Source organism: Anomaloglossus baeobatrachus, chromosome 8, assembly GCF_048569485.1.
Source record: "Anomaloglossus baeobatrachus isolate aAnoBae1 chromosome 8, aAnoBae1.hap1, whole genome shotgun sequence".
NCBI lineage: Eukaryota > Metazoa > Chordata > Amphibia > Anura > Aromobatidae > Anomaloglossus > Anomaloglossus baeobatrachus.
The window spans coordinates 179,799,373-179,820,631 of record NC_134360.1 but is presented as its reverse complement, the minus strand read 5'-3'; the positions used below and the strand labels follow the sequence as shown (position 1 = coordinate 179,820,631).

The 21,259-nt window shown below is 41.7% G+C and overlaps 1 protein-coding gene across 2 annotated transcripts in view; it reads left to right on the top strand.

The window, feature by feature from the left end:
- Window positions 1-18,818, top strand: part of NOS1AP (nitric oxide synthase 1 adaptor protein) — a 167,742-nt gene extending 148,924 nt beyond the window's left edge. For both annotated transcript variants that reach the window (XM_075322266.1, XM_075322267.1), the window contains exons 11-12: window positions 10,615-10,915; window positions 16,803-18,818. In XM_075322266.1, the coding sequence (XP_075178381.1) occupies window positions 10,615-10,915; window positions 16,803-17,325 (824 nt within the window). In that variant the 3' untranslated portion in view covers window positions 17,326-18,818. The remainder of the gene's footprint in view (window positions 1-10,614; window positions 10,916-16,802) is intronic.
- The last annotated feature ends 2,441 nt before the right edge of the window (window positions 18,819-21,259 follow it).

The following is a 21,259-nucleotide window of genomic DNA, read 5'->3' as shown; positions in this document are numbered from 1 at the left end:
ACAATCACAAGAGAAATCAGAGTATGAAAATATAAGGTTTTTAGATCAGTATAACTGACATAATGATGTAATACACGTTACAGAGGGTACAATGGGATATCAAGGGTAAGCAGGGAATAAAGTGCCAGGTACTTTAGCCAACAAAATGCAGGTCTGCATGGAGAAACATTAAATATCAAAAAGACACAAATTTTGTTGTATTTTTTTTTTTACCTCTTTACTGCAACATACTCCGCTTATAGTTATGTAATGGACAAAAAGTCCTGACTTTTCGTTTTTATTTGAGAGCATGCACATTAAAATTTGATGAAGTCTTCAGTAATATCATCTCCTTTACATGTGCCACCCTGGTTTAAAAGGGCCCAAAAGTAATTGGACAATTGACTCAATCGCTGTGTCGTGGGCCGGTGTGGGCAATTCCTTTGTCATTTCATACTCAATTAAGTACATAAAAGGCCTGGAGCTGATATGAGGTTTGGTACTTGCATTTTGATGTTTTTGCTGAAAAGTAAATGTGGTCAGAGAAGCTCTCCATGCAGATGATACAAGCCATCCTTTATCTGCGAAAGAGAAAAAAAAATCTGAGAAATTGCTACAATATTAGGAGTGGCTAAATCTACAGTTTGGTACATCCTGAGAAAGAAAGCACTGGTGACCTCAACAATGCAAAAAGGCCTGGACACCCATGGAAGACAACAGTGGTGGATGATCGCAGAATAATTACCATGGTGAAGAGAAACCCCTTCACAACATCCAACCAAGTGAACAACACTCTCCAGGATGTAGGTGTATCAATATCTAAATCTACCATAAAGAGAAGACTCCATGAAAGAAAATACAGAGGGTTCACTGAACGGTGCAAACCACTCATAAGCCTCAAGCATAAGAAGCCTAGACTGGTCTTTGCTAAAAAAAAAAAAAATATCTGAAAAAACCATCACAGTTCCTGAAGATTGGACAGATGAAACCAAGATCAACCTCTATCAAAATGATGGAATGAAAAAAGTCTGAAGGCATGGTACAGCTCATGGCCCAAAGCAAACCACTCCATCTGTAAAGCACGGTGGAGGCAGTGTGTGTGATGGCCGTTCATGGTACAGCTCATGATCCAAAGCACACCACATCATCTGCAAAGCATGGTGGAGGCAGTGTGATAGCCAGGCATGCATGGCTGCCAGTGGCACTAGGTCCCTAGTGTTTCTTGATGATGTGACACAGGACAGAAGCAGCCAGATAAATTCTGGGATTTTCAGAGATACTGTGTGCTCAAATCCAGCCAAACTGACTGGACGGTGTTTCATAATACAGATAGACGATGACCCAAAACATAAAGCCAAAGCTACCCAGGAGTTTATTAAAGCAAAAAAGTGGAATATTCTTGAGTTGCCGAGTCATCACCTGATCTCAGCCTAATAGAGCCGCATGTCACTTGTTAAAAACTAAACTTCAGATAGAAAGGCCACAAAGAAACAGCAACTTCAAGACTTCAGGCCATCATTGCGAATAAAGTGTTTTCAACCAAGTATTAGATATTAACATTTTATTTCCAAATATTTAATTTGTCAAATTACTTTTGAGCCCTTGAAATGAAGGAATTGAGAATTTTCATAAATACTTTGGCTTCTCACATTTTTTTTTTAAATCCTTTTGTTCAACCCCCTGAATTAAAGCTGAAAGTCTGAACTTCACCTGCAGCTGAATTGTTCTGTTCAAAATCCATTGTGGTAATGTACAGAACAAAAATGTGAAAAATGTTGTCTCTTTACAAACATATGTGAACCTAACTACGTTTCACAATATTATCAATTTCTTCATCAGGGGGGCACCTGCAACATAATGCAGGAGCTCATCTCCTTAGCTTGCTCCATATAGCAGCTCCTGACTTGTGACTTACCGTATATAGTCGACTGTAAGCCAAGTTTTTCAGCCCATTTTTTTAATGCTGAAATTGTCCCCCTCTGCTTATACTTGAGTGAGGGGTCCCACAAATTTTTTTTCTCACCTGTCCTCCATTCCTGCAGTGCTCTCTTTTACCTGCTTCTTTCTGAGCGCTGGCACAATAGACCCCTCGGTGATCGCGGCCGGTGCAAGGACTGCCGCTGTTGTAAATAAATATGGTATAACTGAAAACAGCATATTGTCCCACAAAAAAAAACAAGCTGCCATAAAGCTACATCAATGGAAAAATAAAAAAGCTATAGCTCTCAGAATACTGCAAGGCAAAAAAATACATTTTATAAAAAGTTATTTTGTATAAAAGTAGCAAAGCATAAAATAAATTATATAAATGTGGTAACTGTGATCGTACTGACGCGAAGAATAAAGCTGTCCTAACACTCTTACCACAAGGTGAACAGCATTGAAGAGAAAAAAAAAACCCAGTTTGTGCATTTCCTGGTAGTTGTTCACTCTGCATCCCAAAAATCGGAATAGTAAGTGATGAAACAATATTATGTGCTGAAAAATCAACTCATCCCACAAAATACAATCCCTCACATGACTCAGCGAGCAGAAATATATAAAAATTAAAGCTCTCAAAATATGATGCAAAAGCTTTATTTTGTTAAAAAAAGGGGGATTTAGTATAATAGCCAAACGTGGAAAAAAAACCCAGTATAAATCTGGTATCGCAGTATTCGCACCGATCCAGAGAGAACAGCTGTCTAATCACTTATACTGGATGGTGAACAGCGTAAAAAATGAATTGTTTATTCTGCCTCCCAAAGATCGCGGTAAGGCTCTGCTGACATTTATCCCGCGCTCTACGCTGAGCACTTACCTCGGGGCTTCCACTTAAATCTCCAAAATACATGATTCAGTCAGAACCCCAGACTGCAGAATTCCTTATAATGATGCAGGTTAAAAAACATCAGACTCTCTCTGGCCTATGTACACCTACAAAATATAGGGACTAGACCAAATATAGAATGAATATTATCAATTTTATTAAATACAAACATTCATGACCTATAAATACATAGACACCCAAAAAAAAGGGGGAAAAGGGGGTTTAATTAGATTTGGGGCCTATATTTGGGGCCACCACCACTGAGCTCTTATACACAGCATTCTAACATGCTGTATATAAGAGCCCAGGCTGCTGTGTAGAACGTAAAAATCACTTTATAATACTTACCTAAAACGGTCGCTGCAGTGGAGTTGGGTCATATGGGCGTCTCCGGTGCCGGCGCCTCCTCTTTCGGCTATCTTTGTCATCCTTAATCGGAAGCTGGGGTGCATGACGCGTTCTACGTCATCCACACTCGCCGTCATTGTGGTCCTGCGCAGGCGCACTTTGATCTGCTCTGAGTAGGGCAGATTATAGTATTGTAGTGCACCTGCGCGGGACTGGCGAATGTGTATGACGTAGGACGCGTCATGCACACAGGCTTCAGAAGGAGGACGAAGGTGGCCGAAAGAGGTGGTGTCGGCACCGGAGAACAAAGACGCCCATATGACCCAACTCCACCGCAGCGACCGTTTAGTTAAGTAGAGTGGAACCTTGGTTTAAGGGTAACTTGGTTTGAGAGCGTTTTGAAAGACAAGCAAAGCTTTTTACAAATGTGTAACTTGGTTTAAGAGCAATGCTTTGCAATAAGAGCAAATACTCACCGCGCACACGTCTGATTCTGTCCTTTCACTACGCTCTGACCTGCTCTGGAGGTAACTTTCTGTACATATGTACTGTATACAGTATACCATTGTACAGCACAGTATATACTATGTAACATGTCTATCAATTTGCATTTGTGGATATAGTATTGTACTTTCTTTCTGCTATCCAGTGCAGCACATTACTTATACTGTACGTCCCGCACACCAACAATTTTATTGTAAGCTAAAGTGCAGTTTAATTTGCTTTTATGTATTTTACATACAGTATTTTGTATTGGTGCACTGTAATAATTTTATATGAATACAGGACATTTTGTATTACTGTAATGTTTGTATAAATACAGTAAATATATTTGGGTTTGTGAACGAATTCTGTGTTTCAATTATTTCCAGTGGGAAAATTCACTTTGATATAAGAGTAACTTGGTGTAAGGGGCACTTTGCACACTACGACATCGCAGGTGCGATGTCGGTGTGGTCAAATTGAAAGTGACGCACATCCGGCGTCGCTGTCGATATCGTAGTGTGTAAAGCCTTTTTGATATGATTAACGACCGCAAAATCGTCGTAATCGTATCATCGGTGTAGCATTGGTCATTTCCATAATTTGGAAATGACCGATGTTACGATGTTGTTCCTTGTTCCTGCGGCAGCACACATCGCTGTGTGTGAAGTTGCAGGAGCGAGGAACATCTCCTACCTGCGTCCTGCGGCTCACGCCAGCTATGCGGAAGGAAGGAGGTGGGCGGGATGTTTACGTCCCGCTCATTTCCGCCCCTCCACTCCTATTGGCCGCCTGCCGTGTGACGTCGCTATGACGCCGCACGACCCGCCCCTTTAATAAGGAGGCGGGTCGCCGGCCAGAGCGACGTCGCAGGGCAGGTGAGTGCATGTGAAGCTGGCGTAGCGATAATGTTCGCTACGCCAGCTATCACCATGATATCGCAGCTGCGACGGGGGCAGGGACTACCACGCTCGGCATCGCAAGCATCGGCGTCGTAGTGTGCAAAGTGCCCCTAAGAGCACACTCCCAAAACCAATTATGCTCGTAATCCAAGGTTCCACTGTATTATAAAGTGATTTTTACGTTCTACACAGCGGCCTGAGCTCTTTTATACATGCATTCTAACATGCTGTATATAAGAGCCCACTGGTGGTTGCCACAGCTTATTGGGCCCATATCTGGTGACAGGTTCCCTTTTAAGTGCTCAACGTAAAGCACAGGATAAATGTGAACTGATCCAAAATGTTCTGTACTCCAAAATGCCACCAATAAAAGCTTCATCTCAGGACTGCTGAACATATAGCGGACATTAGAAAAAAAGAAATACTTCTGTCGCTGCTGAACATTTTGTGATGAACACAATGAAGAAATGGACTCTTTCAGCTTTGCTGGCTTCCTTAGGGTTAGTAGACCCAGATATGGAGGTGACTGGAGAAAGGCTCTGCTCAGATCTGACGCATTCTGGATTCTGAACTTTAACACCAGGAATCCGGCCAGATTTTTATTTTCTTAGCGATTGCATGTATATTTATTAACTCTAGACTGTTATTCTATGTATATTTTTTTGTTATGAATTTGATTGTTGGATTCCGCATTATATCATTGATATAAATTATTCATGATGTAGACTAATGGGAGCGGCTTATTGTTTTTAATGTTGGTACACAGATCAGTTTATGTTACAACTAAGACCTCGCGGTCGAAACCGGTCAACAGGGTTTGTCCCCACATGGACGGTTTAGTTTATGGATTGATATTTAATAAAAAAAAAAATTATTCCTTGGAACCACTGAACAATATTTCCTTTATACATGCACCTGTACATATCAAGTCTGCCTTTCCCTATGATGACACCCCCTGCATGTGCAGTGCTTCTTTTTGCCAAACCACTTTATTATATATATATTTGGATTCAAATCTTTTTGTATTTCCTCCTTAATTTGCTCTCCGAGTATTCTGAGTCAGGTAAGACTTTCATGTTGCTCTTTGATGGTCGGTTGTTAAAATTTGTGTTTGCGGAGGCTGAAAGGCTGACCGCTCTGTGACTCGGACCCTGTGTTTTCTGTGATTTTGTGTGTTTCTCTTTGCAGTATTGGTGTATTGTGTATATGTAGGTTTTTGACGATCTGGCGGTTGTGTGCTCCCATTGTCATCAATGTCAACAGATTCCGTTAGTTCTTGTTAATGGGTATGGGACACCAAAATCCTCTTGTAAGAAGTTTGTGATAGAAATGATTCTACGGATTTCTGACAGATACTTTTTAAACCTCTTATATTAGAGGCTCGATAAGACTCTGCATATATTGGATTGGGGTTGTAAACCTACGACTGTGTTAAACTTTATGCTTTAATGTGTATGGGGGTCTCCTGACACTTGGAATTTCAATGACCGATCCGTTTATCAGGGAGATGAACTGCTGCAAAGGGAGCATATCATGATTATTTCATCCTCCAAACTAAATGCATATATAGCTCTTTCAAAGACAAGTCCCGCAATACCTGGCCAGTTTATTCCTCCGTTACTGAGAAATCAGCGTTTCCATTGATATGAAAATGAGGCTGAAGATTTATGGTAGATCTGAAGCCTATGTCACTCCAGCTCTATTTCCCGCTCAGTTTCTTTGCCTGAAGTCACAACATCCTAAAGGTTGTCAGTCAAGCAGGAGGAGGCAAGGTATAGAGCTGGAGTGGCAGAGGCTTCAGATCTACCAGAGCTTTTCGTTACTGGGAAATTAGTGTTTGAATTGATATGTATATCAGGTTGAAGAGCTCTGGTAGATCTGAAGCCTCTGCCACTCCAGCTCTATTCCTTGCCTCCTCCTGCTTGACTGGCAGCCTTTATGATGTTGTGACTTCAGGCAAAGAAACCTTCAGTCAAGAAAAAGGAAGCAATGCTGAGCGGGAAATAGAGCTGGAGTGGCAGAGGCTTCAGATCTACCAGAGCTCTTCAACCTGATATGCATATCAATTCAAACACTAATTTCCCAGTAACGGAGAACCGGATTGTCCATTTAACGACGAATGACGTACATAGCACATCATGAGCAGGTGTCAGTTCCTGCATATTACAGTGCTATACCAACTATGTGAAAACACACAATGGAGGATGATAAATCCAATATAAATTTATTAAGGTATAAATAACATACAAACACATAACAGAGTAGAAACTACTCTGTAACACAGTATGAATATCGTACACAATAAAAAGGAGACAATTACAAGGAGCAAGTAAATCTCATCAAGGTAGGGACCAGAGGACTACATAAATGTGATAATATCATAAATAGTCTGGGGGGAAACCAAAAAGCAGGTTGGATAAAAAACACATCCTGCACCCCTCAGACCTAATATCCTAGTAAGATCCTGCTTATATCCAAAAGGTTACATTCATTGCAAACCACATCATCCCGTGGTGCATGCAATATGATGCCAGAATATGGAAATAGTCAAAGATGTTATATCAAGATATCCATATTAATCATATTACATACCCTCTGGATGAATAAGCAGTCCTCTGTCCAAGCCCGACGAGCGTTTCGTGATCCTTTTTCAAGGGCCACCACACGTTGGGCCGCCATATTACAGTGCTATGTATGTCATGGATTAAAGCTGTCACTATGTGAAAGTCTAGGCAGGGTCTAACAGGCCATCTGTCAGTGTAAGCTGACAGGTCTCCTCTGTTACAATACATGGCAGGTGCAATGCATGAGACCAGTGATTAATGTAATAAAAGATAAAGTCCCATAGTAATAAATTAAGAAAAAAAAAATAGCAAACATTTTAAAAATTACACCAATAAATATGAATATTTATGTACAAACAAAAAAGTTTCGTTATTAGTTTCGTTATTTGTGATGAATACCGGAATAGCACTTTGGGATACGTTACGAATTATCAAGACATGAATAGTTACTATTCGCCCATCACTAATCAACTTATCCTTCATAAACAAGCCACCTCTTTTGTGCACATCTTAAAAGCCAGACCCGCCAAAAATAAGCCACACAGAATCTAGAGTAACTCTGCTGTCTTATTAGTGAATGGATGCTTTATCACATATTATGTAGATTTAGATGGAAACCTCGATGTAAGTGCTCAGTGTAGAGCACAGTATAAATGTAAACTGATCCAAAGTGTTCTGTGCCCAAAATGCCACCAATAAAAGCTTCTACTCAACCCACAAGAAACAAGTCCCTACTCAGGTTCGTTACCCGTTAATAGAAATATTGGGGATTTTCGCATTACTGGTAGCACAAAAGCTCTGGAAACTCGCTATAGCTCCCTAACGCCCAAAAGAAATCCAGTGAATTTGCGCTTACAAAGAGTCAAGAGAAATTGCACAATAAATTGTCAGGTGCATTTTCTTAAGTTACCCTTGTGAAAATCTAAAATTTGGATCTAAAGCAACATTTTTTGGGAAAAATGTCTTCTCATTTCCACAGCTCAACGTTATAACCTGTGTGGGTTCATAGTGCTTACTACACCTCTAGATAAATTCATTGAGGGGTGTAATTTCCAAAATGAGTCACTTGTCGGGGGTTTGCCTTGTTTAGGCCCATCAGGGGCTCTGCAAACGTGACATGGCATCCCCTATCTATTCCAGCCAATTTTGCACTCCAAAAGTCAAATGTTTCTCCTTCCCTTCTGATCCCTGCCGTATGCCCAAACAGTAGTTATCCACCACATATGAGGTATCTATGTACTCAGGAGGAATTGCATAACAAATATCATGCTCCATTTTCTCCTGTTAGCTATAGTTATGAAAATGCAAGTTTTAGGGCTAAAGCAAGATTTTTGTGGAGACAAAAGTAAAATGTTAATTATTTTTCTTCAAAGTAAAACCGCTCTAGCGTCTTCAAGTTACTTGGTTTTCTCTGGTGAATAACAATCTTCAAGTCTGACCAGAGATTCTCAATTGAATTAAGGTCTGGGCTGTGACTAGGCCACTCCAATACATTTATATGTTGCCCCTTAAAACATTAGACTGTTGCTTTAGCAGTATGCTTTGGGTCATTGTCTTGTTAGAACCTCCTTCCTAGTATCCAATCACTAACAGACTGAAACAGGTTTTGCTCAAGAATATCCCTGTATTTCGCACCATCCTTCTTCCCCTTGACTCTGTTCATCTTTCCTGTCCCTGCTAACAAAAAACATCCCCACACCATGATGCTGCCACCACCATGTTTCGCTGTGGGGATGGTGTTCTTGGGGTGATGTGCTGTGTTTGTTTGACGCCAGACATAGCAATTAACTTGGAGGCAAAAAAGTTCAATTTTGGTCTCATCTGACCACATCACCTTCCTTCATATATTTGGTGAGTCTCCCACATGTTTTTTTTGGCAAATTCAAAAGAAGCCTTCCAATTTTGGTTGTAAGTAAAGGCCTTTTTCTGGCCACTCTTTCATAAAAGCCAGCTGTATGGAGTATAAATATTATTGTGGTTGTATAGACAGATACTCCAGTCTCTGCTTGGGAACTGTGCAGCTTCTTCAGAGTTACCTTTGGCCTCTGGACTGTCTCTCTGATTATTGCCTTCCTTGCTCAGGTTGAGAGTTTTGGTCAGTGGCTCTTTTTCTTGGCAGGTTTTTTGGGGTACCATGTTATTTCAATTTGATAATAACTTTGATGGTGCTTCGGGGGATCAGCAGAGATTGGAATATTTTTTTTAGAACCCAACCCTGACTTGTACTTCACAATAACGTTGTCTCTGACTTGTTTGGTGATCTCTTTGGTCTTCATGATGTTGTTTGGTTAGTGGCGCCTCTTGCTTAATGCTGTTGCAGCCTCTGTTGCACACAGGTGAACTTCCTCTCACTAAGCATGTGACTTATGAAGATAATTGCTTGCACCAGAAATTTTTATGGCTTCATAGCAAATGGGGTGAATACTTATGCACATGACAATTTTTACTTATTTTATCCCATAAATTTAATTTTTTGGCTATATCATACTTCACTTCACCAGCTGAGCATATTTAGTTCAGATGCATCATACACAAATCTGATTACAAAAATAAGAAAAATAAGACGGGAGCGCAATGAGGAGTACCAGCGATATTAAAAACTAAAAAAAACTTTAAATCAACTGAGGAAGACCACATACTGGTTGTTGAAACGCGTTGTGGCTCATAAGTGACCATTAATAAAAGGTTGGCTAATTTTTAAAACACCCTTTGGTCCGTTCTTCCTTTATAGCGCCCCATCAGACCGGCTTTTTTGTTTCCTTACAATAATATTTAAACACCGGTGGTAATTTAACAAAATAGATAAAAATCCAAGGGGGAGGAATACTTTTCCAAGTCACTCATGTCCCCACCCCTTTATATATGTCCCCCATCCTGGTATATATGCCTTCATCTTGGGGCCATCCTGGTATATATGTTCTGATCCTGGTCTAAATAGTCTCCTTCCTGGTATATATATTCCCCATCCTAATATATATGTCCTTATCCTGGGCCCCTTCCTGGTATATATAGTCCCCTTCTGTCTCTGATGTATATATAGAAGACATCTCTCCACCTACTCATTTTCCCTGGCCCCCACGTCGCACAACGTCGTCCTTAGTAGCCCGCAGCAGATATCCGCCTGCTTGCTATGGTGATGCATGATGTCACAGGCACGCCAACGTCATCTGCCGGCTTCTGTTTGGCTGGCAGAGTGTTGTGGAGTGCAGGGACCCGACCAGTCTTTGCGTCACAATGCATTATAGCTGGAGGTGCATCCGAGGACGCACATCCAGCTGAAATGGGTACCTTGGTCAGCGTGCCACCTGTACCCCCGGGCTTGGTCGCGACTGCTATTGTTACGCCCTTGAGTATGAGGATTGGGTCTTGAGTATGAGGATGTCTCTTTGCTTTTAGTTTCCTTTATAATACAATGTTACAAGAGAAAATGTGTTATGTTCGTATGTATCTAAGTTGGTGTCGCCTTGTCTGATGGTCGGTGTCTTCCTCTTGATATTTAGTAGCCATTTATCCTTTGTCTTTTTCACAGTTGACCAAAGCATGTTCCAGAATTCCAATGCCTCCCATATGCCAAAGCCACAGCTAAGCTCTTCACTAAATCAGTTGACAAAACCTAATCCGAGTAACACGGACCTACCGGGGGTCGGCATTTTAGCAGGCAGTACCCAGCACCTGAAGAACCTGGGAAAAGCTGTTGGAGCCAAAGTGAATGATTTCCTACGAAGAAAAGAGACTGACAAGGGGGATATCGGTATCACAGAAGTCAACAAGAACGTAGCGTCTGAGCTATCCAGTAAGGAGCGGACCATCAGTCTTGGGGATGAAGAAATGTGAGTCCTAGTCCATTATTGCATTGATTGGAGTTCATTATTGTAGATAGTTAGAATTGCACTTTGATTGTAAATGTTTAAGATGACGTCCTTTTAAAAGTTTGAATGGAGTTGTTGGGGGCAGAAGAGTAGATATGGAGGAAAGCACACACGAGTCTACCCGGGGTAAGAGGTGACACAGGCTTGTGTAGACTACAGACGGGGAAGTAGTGGGAAATCACACACTCCTCAGAATCACGAGCGAGAAGAGATCCCACGTGGGCTGTACAGGGGGAAATCACAGAAATTAAGCTGTGCATAAGGCTAGGACAGGCAGCACCATATTGGACACATTGACCTATTTTCCAGCATGTATTATTGTGAGGACAAACCCACATAAGAAAAATCTGAATCTTGGAGCAAGTTACAAACTGCATATCATGGGGTCTGAAAATACATGAAGGAATTAGAATTGAAGTATAAAACTCAGTGCAACGTTTTAACACGCATACAGTAAATCACAACAGTGAGTACAACCCTCACATTTTTCAAAATATTTTATATCTTTTCATGGGACAACACTGAAGATCTGACACTTTGATACAATGTACAGTAGTCGGTGTGCAGCTTGTATAACAGTGTAAATTTGATGCCCTCTAAATAACTCAACACACAACCATTAATATCTAAACCACTGGCAACAAAAGTGAGTATACCCTAAGTGAAAATGGCCATGTTGTGCCCAATTAGCCATTCTCCTCTTTAAATATCTTAAAAAAAAAAAAAAATTATTGAGTGCATGTGCTCCACATCATATCCAGATATTGTCTTTTCAAAGTATTCCTATGAGTGCTGCTAGTATTGCTGCAGAGTAAAGGGGTGGGGAGGTTTACTGTCAGTGCTCAGACCATTCACCACACACTGCATCAAATTGGTCTGCATGGCTGTTGTCCAAGAAGTAAGCCTCTACTAAAGGTGATGGACAAGAATGTCTGCAAACAGTTTGCTGAAGACAATCAGACTAAGGAAATGGATTACTAGAGCCATGTCATGTGGTCTGTCGAGACCAAGAGAAACTTATTTCGTTCACATGGTGTCAAGCGTGTGTGGCGGCAACCAGGTGAGGAGTGCAAAGACAAGATTGTCCTGCCTACAGTCAAGCATGGTGGTGGGAGTGTCATGGTTTGGGGTTGCATGAGTGCTGCCGATTGTGGGGAGCTACAGTTCATTAAGGGAACCAGGAATGCCAGCATGTACTGTGACATACTGAAGCAGAGCATGATTCCCTCCCTTTGGAAACTTGGACGCAGGGCAGTATTGCAGCATAACGACCCGAAACCCACCTCCAAAACAATCACTGCCTTACTTAAGAAACTGAGGGTAAAGCTGCTGGACTGGTCAAGCATATCTCCAGTCCTAAACCCTATTGAGCATCTGTGGGGCCTCCTCAAACAGAAGGTGGAGGAACACAAGGTCTCTAACATCCACCAGCTCCGTGATGTTGTCATAAAGGATGGAAGCGGATCCAGCAGTTCCTGTTAAGCTGTAATGTACTTTATGCCCAAGAGAGTTAAAGTAGTGCTTGAAAATAATGATGAAAACACAAAATATTGTCACTTTGGGCCCAATTTTGCCATTTTCACTTAGGGGTGTACTCACTTTTGTCGTCAGTAGTTTTGAAATTAATGGCTGTGTTGTATTTGGAGGGCACCAAATTTACACTGTAAGGCCCAGTGCCCACGCTGTGTAGTTTTGACGCGTATTTTCAGAAATCTGTTGCAAAATCTGCATGTCCATTGTGAAGCCAGCAAAGTCTATGAGAATTCAGAAGTGATGTGCTCACGTAATTTATTTTTCCCTTGCAGATTTGGTGCATAAAAAATAAATCTGCACCAAACACGCAAGGGAAAAATACTCAACGTGGGCACAGCACTTCTGAATTCTCATAGACTTTGCTGGCTTCACAATAAACATGCAGATTTTGCTGCAGATTTCTGAAAATACGCGTCAAAATATGCAGCGTGGGCACTGCGCCTTATACAATCTGTACACTGACTACATTACATTGTGTGAAAGTGTCATATCTTCAGTGTTATGGGGAGATAAGGTATGCACACCAGTGACTATGTAAGGGGAATACATGGAATAGTAGAAACTGCTGTGTGAATACTGACTTGAAAAATCCAATAGCTATATGCAAGAGTGAATATGTGAAAAATGGAACCTGCATTACTGCCATGAACATATGAATCAAGAGAAATTTAGCTACTGAATTGATCAATGCAATAGAGCCCCAACACTACGCCAAAGTATTTCTCTACGTTGGGGTCCCTAGCTTGTGTGTGTCCTCTCATGCAGTTAAAAAACCTACCGTGTATGGGAAGCTGAGACCCAGGCTATTTATGCGTATGATATGGATTGGCAATAGGTGTGGTTGGGGAGGGTTCACAAACGAAAAAATACTAACAAATAGGAATAACGTTTGGAACACCATTCTAAGTCCGAACTGGGTGCAAAAACGGTAAGTTTTTTAACTGCATGAGAGGACACACACAAGCCAGGGACCCCAACGTAGAGAAATACTTTGGCGTAGTGTTGGGGCTCTATTGCATTGATCAATTCAGTAGCTAAATTTCTCTTGATTCATATGTTCATGGCAGTAATGCAGATTCCATTTTTCACATATTCACTCTTGCATATAGCTATTGGATTTTTCAAGTCAGTATTCACACAGCAGTTTCTGCTATTTCATGTATTCCCCTTACATAGTCACTGGTGTGCATACCGTATCTCCCCATAGTGATGTTTTTTTTAGGTTTTTGCACCCAGTTCGGACTTAGAATGGTGTTCCAAACGTTATTCCTATTTGTTAGTATTTTTTCGTTTGTGAACCCTCCCCAACCACACCTATTGCCAATCCATATCATACGCATAAATAGCCTGGGTCTCAGCTTCCCATACACGGTAGGTTTTTTAACTGCATGAGAGGACACACACAAGCTAGGGACCCCAACATAGAGAAATACTTTGGCGTAGTGTTGGGGCTCTATTGTATTGATCAATTCAGTAGCTAAATTTCTCTTGATTCATATGTTCATGGCAGTAATGCAGATTCCATTTTTCACATATTCACTCTTGCATATAGCTATTGGATTTTTCAAGTCAGTATTCACACAGCAGTTTCTGCTATTTCATGTATTCCCCTTACATAGTCACTGGTGTGCATACCTTATCTCCCCATAGTGATGTTTTTTTAGGTTTTTGCACCCAGTTCGGACTTAGAATGGTGTTCCAAACGTTATTCCTATATCTTCAGTGTTGTCCTATGAAAAGATATAAAATATTTACAAAAATGTGAGGTGTGTACTCACTTTTGTGATATAATCTAAACTAAGATGTGTAAATATTTTTACCATGTTGGTCATTTAAAGGGAATCTGTCAACAGGTTACTGCTATCTCATTTTAGAGGAGTTTAATGTGGGGGCAGAGACCCTGATTTCAGTGATGTCACTTACTGGGTTGTTAGGTGGTTTTTTTTTTTTGGTTTTTTTTTGTTATAAACTCTGTTTTATCTGCTGAAGCAGACCAATAAGTGACACATCGCTGGAATCAGGGTCTCTGTCTCTACATTATGCTGCTCTCAGATAAAGTGGCAAAAACCTGGTGGCAGTACCTTAAAGGTATTTCCCCATTATCAAAACCAAGGATGTACATAGAAATTATGGGGCCACAGAGCAAAAGTCCTAATTTGCAGTAGGCTCCTAAGCTCTTCCTAATGGTGGCTCCAGGCAGCTAATCATACAAGTGCATCTCAATCAATTAGAATATCAAAAAGTTAATTTATTTCAATAATTCAATACAAAAAGGGAAATGCATATATTATATAGAGTCATTACAAACAGAGGGATCTATTTCAAGTGTTTATTTCTGTTAATGTTGATGATTATGGCTTACAGCCAATGAAAACCCAAACGTAATTAACTCAGAAAATTAGAATAATTACCACAAAACACCCTAAAAGACTTCGTAAGCATTTTAAATGGTCCCTTAGTCTGGTTCAGTAGGCTACACAATCATGGGGAAGCCTGTTGACTTGACAGATGTTCATAACGCAGTCATTGACACACTCCACAAGGAGGGTAAGCCACAAAAGGTCATTGCTAAAGAAGCTGGCTGTTTACAGAGTGCTGTATCCAAGCATATTAATGGAAAGTTGAGTGGAAGGAAAAAATGTGGTAGAAAAAGGTGCACAATCAACCGGAATAACTGCAGCCTTAAGAGGATTGTTAAGAAAAGGCCATTCAAACATTTTGGGGAGATTCACAAGGAGTGGACTGCTGCTGGAGTCAGTGCCTCAAGAGCCACCCCACACAGACGTATCCAGGACATGGGCTACAACTGTCACATTCCTTGTGTCAAGCCACTCATGACCAATAGACAACGCCAGAAGCGTCTTACCTGGGCCAAGGAGAAAAAGAACTGGACTGTTGCTCAGTGGTCCAAGGTGTTGTTTTCAGATGAAATCAAATTTTGCATTTCATATAGAAATCGCGGTCCCAGAGTCTGGAGGAAGAGTGGAGAGGCCACAATCCAAGCTGCTTGAGGTCTAGTGTGAAGTTTCCACAATCAGTGATGATTTGGGGAGCCATGTCATCTGCTGGTATAGGTCCACTGTGATTTATCAAGGCCAAAGTCAGCGCAGCCGGCTACCAGGAAATTTTAGATAATTTCATGCTTCCCTCTGCAGACAAGCTTTTTGGAGATGGAAATTTCATTTTCCAGCAGGACTTGGCACCTGTCCACACTGCCAAAAGTACCAATACCTGGTTTAATAACCACAGTATCACTGCTTGATTGGCCAGCAAACTCGCCTGACCTAAACCCCATAGAGCATCTTCGAGAGACACCAGACCCAACAATGCAGACGAGCTGAAGGCTGCTATCAAAGCAACCTGGGCTTCCATAACACCTCAGCAGTACCACACGCTGATCGCCTCCATGCCACGCCGCATTGATGCAGTAATTCATGCAAAAGGAGCCCCGACCAAGTATTGAGGCATTTACTGCACAGACTTTTCAGTAGGCGCCAACATTTGAGTTTAAAATCATTTTTTCAGTTGGTCTTATATAATATTCTCATTTTCTGAGACAATAATTTTGGATTTTCATTGGCTATAAGCCATAATCATCAACATTAACACAAATAAACACTTGAAATAGGTCTCTCTGTGTGTAATGACTCTATATAATATATAGAAATAGATCACTCTGTGTGTAATAACTCTATATAATATATAGGAATAGATCACTCTGTGTGTAATGACTATATTATCGGAATAGATCACAGTGTGTAATGACTCTATATAATAGGAATAGGTCACTGTGTAATGGCTCTATATAATAGGAATAGATCCCTCTGTGTGTAATGACTCTATATAATATATAGGAATAGATCACTGTGTGTAATGACTCTATATAATATATGTGTTTCCCTTTTTTGTATTGAATTACTGAAATAAATTGACTTTTTGATGATATTCTAATTTGAGATTCACCTGTATTGTTGTTCAATTCTGTTTTTAGGCAGTGGATTTAGTAAATTGTGTTTTGGAAGATTAATATTTGGTCCAGTAATAATTTCTTCAGCTATAAGCCAGCTATGGCTCCATAACACATGGAGGTACATAGTGTACTTCACCTCTACACGCAGGTTTTGTCTCGCGTGCTTCGAGGCAGTTCTTTGCACCTGCCTTTCCCCATATGCCTAGGAGCCAAGTCATATTGAACAGTAACTGAAAAATATTTTATTTTTACATTAGGTGTGTCTTTAGTCTTTACCTCTGATTTATTTTAATTCCCTTATTTGCTCAGTTAATAGACTGCTCAATTTTCTGTCCATGATTATAGATCCAAGTTTGTCGAGAGTTTTCCCCGACTTGAACCACCTCCACCGGTAATAAAGAAGAGAGTTCCCCGAGCTTTGAAGACAACGCAAGATATGATGATCTCCTCCAACCCTGTACTGAGCAGTCCAGACAAGTCTGTTATTTCTGCGTCCGTGAGCTTGGATTTAGGCGTTGATGTCACTTCTGAACATGTCGTTGAAATCAACGATCCTAAATCGTCCAATGGCCTGCCAGATACATTGCCTAATGGACTAGCTGAAGCTGATATTTCGGAGCCTATGGAGAACCAAAATGAAGCCTTTCCTGAGGTGGCTCTGTCTGTCCCTGACCTTATTCACAAGGATTCTTCTGACACAAACCTCAGGGAGTCATCTCACAACGCTGACAAAAAAGGGGTGAAGTCTTGCATCAGCCAGGAAGACCTCATAGAAGAGCAGGCCAACCATTCCGACTGGAGTTCTTGGCCGAAAAAAACAACTTTAGATAATGAGGGTCCTCATCCAGACCTTCTATCATTTGAGTAGAATCTTTTTAACTTTAGAACTTTTTAATAGTCTCATCACTGGATATTAAAGCTGGTCTGGGTGATCTGCTCGTCCTGGCTCATAGCTCATAGGCAATGTTAATGAGGCTCAGATGGCCAGATATTTAGATTCTACTGTCACTGTTCTAATCAATGGTGAGAAACATCTATAACTTCCATCGGTCTCTTTTCATGATGAGTTAATTGCACAGAATACTAGAATAGGGATCGGAGACCCCTTAGGGGCAAGTTGTCAGACATTTCACGTTCTTAAACCAGCATAGCCATAGTGTTTTTAAAATTTTCTAGTGCGTTACAATCACAAAATTACAATATATCGTAGTTGCAAGGTGTCGTAAAATGGCAACCGATGGGGGAGATTTATAAAAACTAGCGCGAAACAAGATTGGGCTAATTATCCATGACAACCAATCGGATTTCACTTTTTTTGGGGAATAAGATCTCATTTGCACTAGTATAGCCATATCTCCGTCATTGTGTGTTAACCAGGGAAGGCGCCATCACCCAATTAGTCCATCAACTAGTAAAATGGATATATATTGTTTTCCTTCACGCAAGGCCTTGGTTATGACACCGGTCCTCAGAAATATTCTAAGAAGGTTTTCTGCCCACGGAAGGTAGAATATTTCTTCTGTCTGTAACTTCAGATAGGAGTCCATAAATGTAGTATTTTTACAATTTCACCATATTCTAGTTTTTTAACAATCTCTGTATATATTATATTATCATGTAATATCTGCTCATTTATAAAAACAGACATATAATGTTTGTTATATTTTTTAGAAACAGAGGACGTGTATTCCAGTATATAGTTATTTAAAGGAGAATCACACTTTTAACACTTCGGGTTCATTATACAAGACTATGGCTCTGATCACATCTCAATAAACATCTTACATCGGAGGAACTGTATAGATTATTGCCAGATCTAGCCCATTACATATACCGCCATACAGTGGTGTATGTTGTGCATTGGCCATTAATGTATAGGGCATGGTGTATGTGAGCCAGTCAATAAGGAAAAGCAGTGTGCAAACACAAAAAAGTATACATACACATACAGAGCGCCAGGAGCTCTTCTGATTGATGAGATGTGGCCACAGCCTTATGTTGTTGACACTGTGCCCCGTTTCGTGTACGCAGCTTCCTACATTGATCACATAGTAAGGATATTAGAGAGTTTTTCTATTTTTATATCCGTGAATGGATTCACATCCTTATAAAAGTCGTCTTCCATATTGTCCGTGTTACTAGAGTTGTGAAGTGTATCACAGCTCTGCTGTTTCACTGCTGCCTGTGTTCAGGGAGGATCGCTATACATAAACATTCACAAAGGTGTCTGGATAAGGCTGTGATTCCCTGCACATAATATACTCTCAATTTTTTATTCCAGCGGAACAGATCGAAAGTAGGAAAGATTTTAAATATACAGTGTGTCCACCCATATCCTGTCCACCGCCATTAACTTGAGAACGGCGGCAGCTATAGGCATACAAGTGGTGTCTAGGTATAGTAAAGTAGCCATGCGCTATGCAATGAAACCACCTATAGCGCCACCTGGTGGAAAACAACAGAGTTAGCATTTTTATCTAAAAAATGGAACGAGACAGAGAAAAAAGTGAAATACAAAGTTGTAGGGCATCATCAATTCAATACGAATCGACACCTTGTATACAGAAATGCTATGATTAGAACGTGTAAAACTCACAAGGCTGCGGACGTGAAGCGATACCTCATGGAGACCTTCCTACAAGTCATTGGGTATGGTGGCTGAATGGAGTGGCCTCCACGCTCACCTGACCCCATTGGACTTCTTTCTTTGAGGTCACATCAAACAGCAGGTGTATGCGACCAGTGGCATAACTAGAGTTTGATGGGCCCTGGTGCAAAATTTTGACCGCGGCACCCCTACACGTACACCGACACTTAGGATACAGGATAATGACACTGACACTTGGGGTACAGGATAATGACGCTGACACTTGGCTCTTACCCTCAGCACTCAGGTTTCCCATGATCTGAAATCCCTCTATCAGCACCCAGCTTTCCCATGTTCTGATATCCATCTTGTCCTCAGCACCCAGCTTTCCCATGCTTTGCTATACATCATTCCCTCAGCACCCAGCTTTCCCATATCCGAGCATAAGATAGCTGGGTGCTGAGAGATGTATAGCAGAGCATGGGAAAGCTGGATGCTAAGGGAAAGAGCCTTTTTCCCTCAGAACAAAACATTCCCATCCCATGCTTTTATCTTTGTCCCCCCTTCATATATAGTTCTCCAAATACTATAATGGCCCCCACATAGCCTTCCATATAGTATAAAGGGTCCCACATAACCTTTCATATATTAGAATACAAAATCTCCATGGTCCTCCATGTATTATAATGCATTTCCCATTGTCCTCCATGTATTATAATTCACCCCATAGTTCTCCATATATTATACTGCACCACAGTCCTCCATGTTTTATAACGCACTTCCATAGTCCATGTGTAAGGTAGCCTCCATAGTTCTCCATATATTATAATGTAGCCCCTATAGTCCTATATGTATTACAATGCAGCCCCATAAACCTTCATATTGTATTATACAGCCCCATAGACCTCCATGTATAATGCATCCCCATAGACCTCCATGTATAATGCAGCCCCATAGACATCCATGTGTCATGCAGCCAGCCCCTCCAGGGCCTCCATGTGTCATGCAGCCAGCCCCCCCAGCAAGCCCCCCAGGGTCTCCATGAGTCGCAGCCAGCCCCCCCCCCCCAGGCCTCCATGTGTCAGGCAGCCCCCCCAAGGCCTCCATGTGTCATGCAGCCAGCCCCCCCAGGACTCCATGTGTCCTGCAGCTAGCCCCCCCCCCTCCCCGGGACTCCATGTATCCTGCAGCCAGCCTCCCTGTGCACTCACTGATTTCTAAAAAAAAAAAAAAATTAAAAAAACAAGTACTCACCTCTCTTCTCCTTCCACCGCAGCTCTGTCCTCACCTCTACTTGTTTCACCGCTGCTCGTCCTCACTTCTGTCCTCGTTCTCCCGTGGCTCTGGTCGGCATCCTCCTGCGCTCTGTGCTCTGCTCTGACCACACACAGCAGTCGCATAGGAGTGACGTCACCGCGCAGGCACGGGGGAAGACTGATGATGCATAGAGCGGCGCCGGCCGTTCTATGCAATATCAAAGCAGAGCGCAGTGACGGGAGCCCGGTGACGTCGCCGCTGACACCAGGCAGGGGGGCCCGGTGTCAGCGGCGGTGACCGGGTCATATAGCAGCCGCCGCGCCGCGTGGTCTGCGGCAGAACAGCGCAGCTCCTCTCACAGAAAGAAGCTGGCTGCTGATCTACCGGGCGGCCCCGGGCCCCTAACCTCCCGGGCCCGCGACCGCAGTAGTTACGCCCCTTTATGCGACCCCTCCACCAACTTTGCAGAACCTACGACGACGTATCACAGATGCTTGTGCAAACATGTCACCTACCATATTGCACAACGTGCAGCAAGATACAGTGTGCTGTCCAGATGTGCATTGCAGCTGACGGTGGCCACTTTGAGCATCAAAGTTAAATGAGTGCCATATGCATGACCAGCATTCATTGGGGGGGTCATAGGTTTCATATCATAGCATTTCTGTATGCAAGGTGTCGATTCATATTGAATTGATGATGCACTGCAATTTTTTAATTCACTTTTTTTCTCCATCTCGTTCCGTTTTCGAGATAAAAATGCTAACTCCGTTGTTTTTCACCAGGTGGCGCTAGAGGTGGTTTCATTGCGTAGCACATAGCTACTTTTTTTTTTTTTAAATCAGATACTTTTTTATTAAAACAGAATACAAATCGGCATCCAAATTAAATTTATCACATCTATTACCCCTTTAACTCCCCCTCCCGCCCCCTCCCCCACCCTGGCAGCAACACTTCT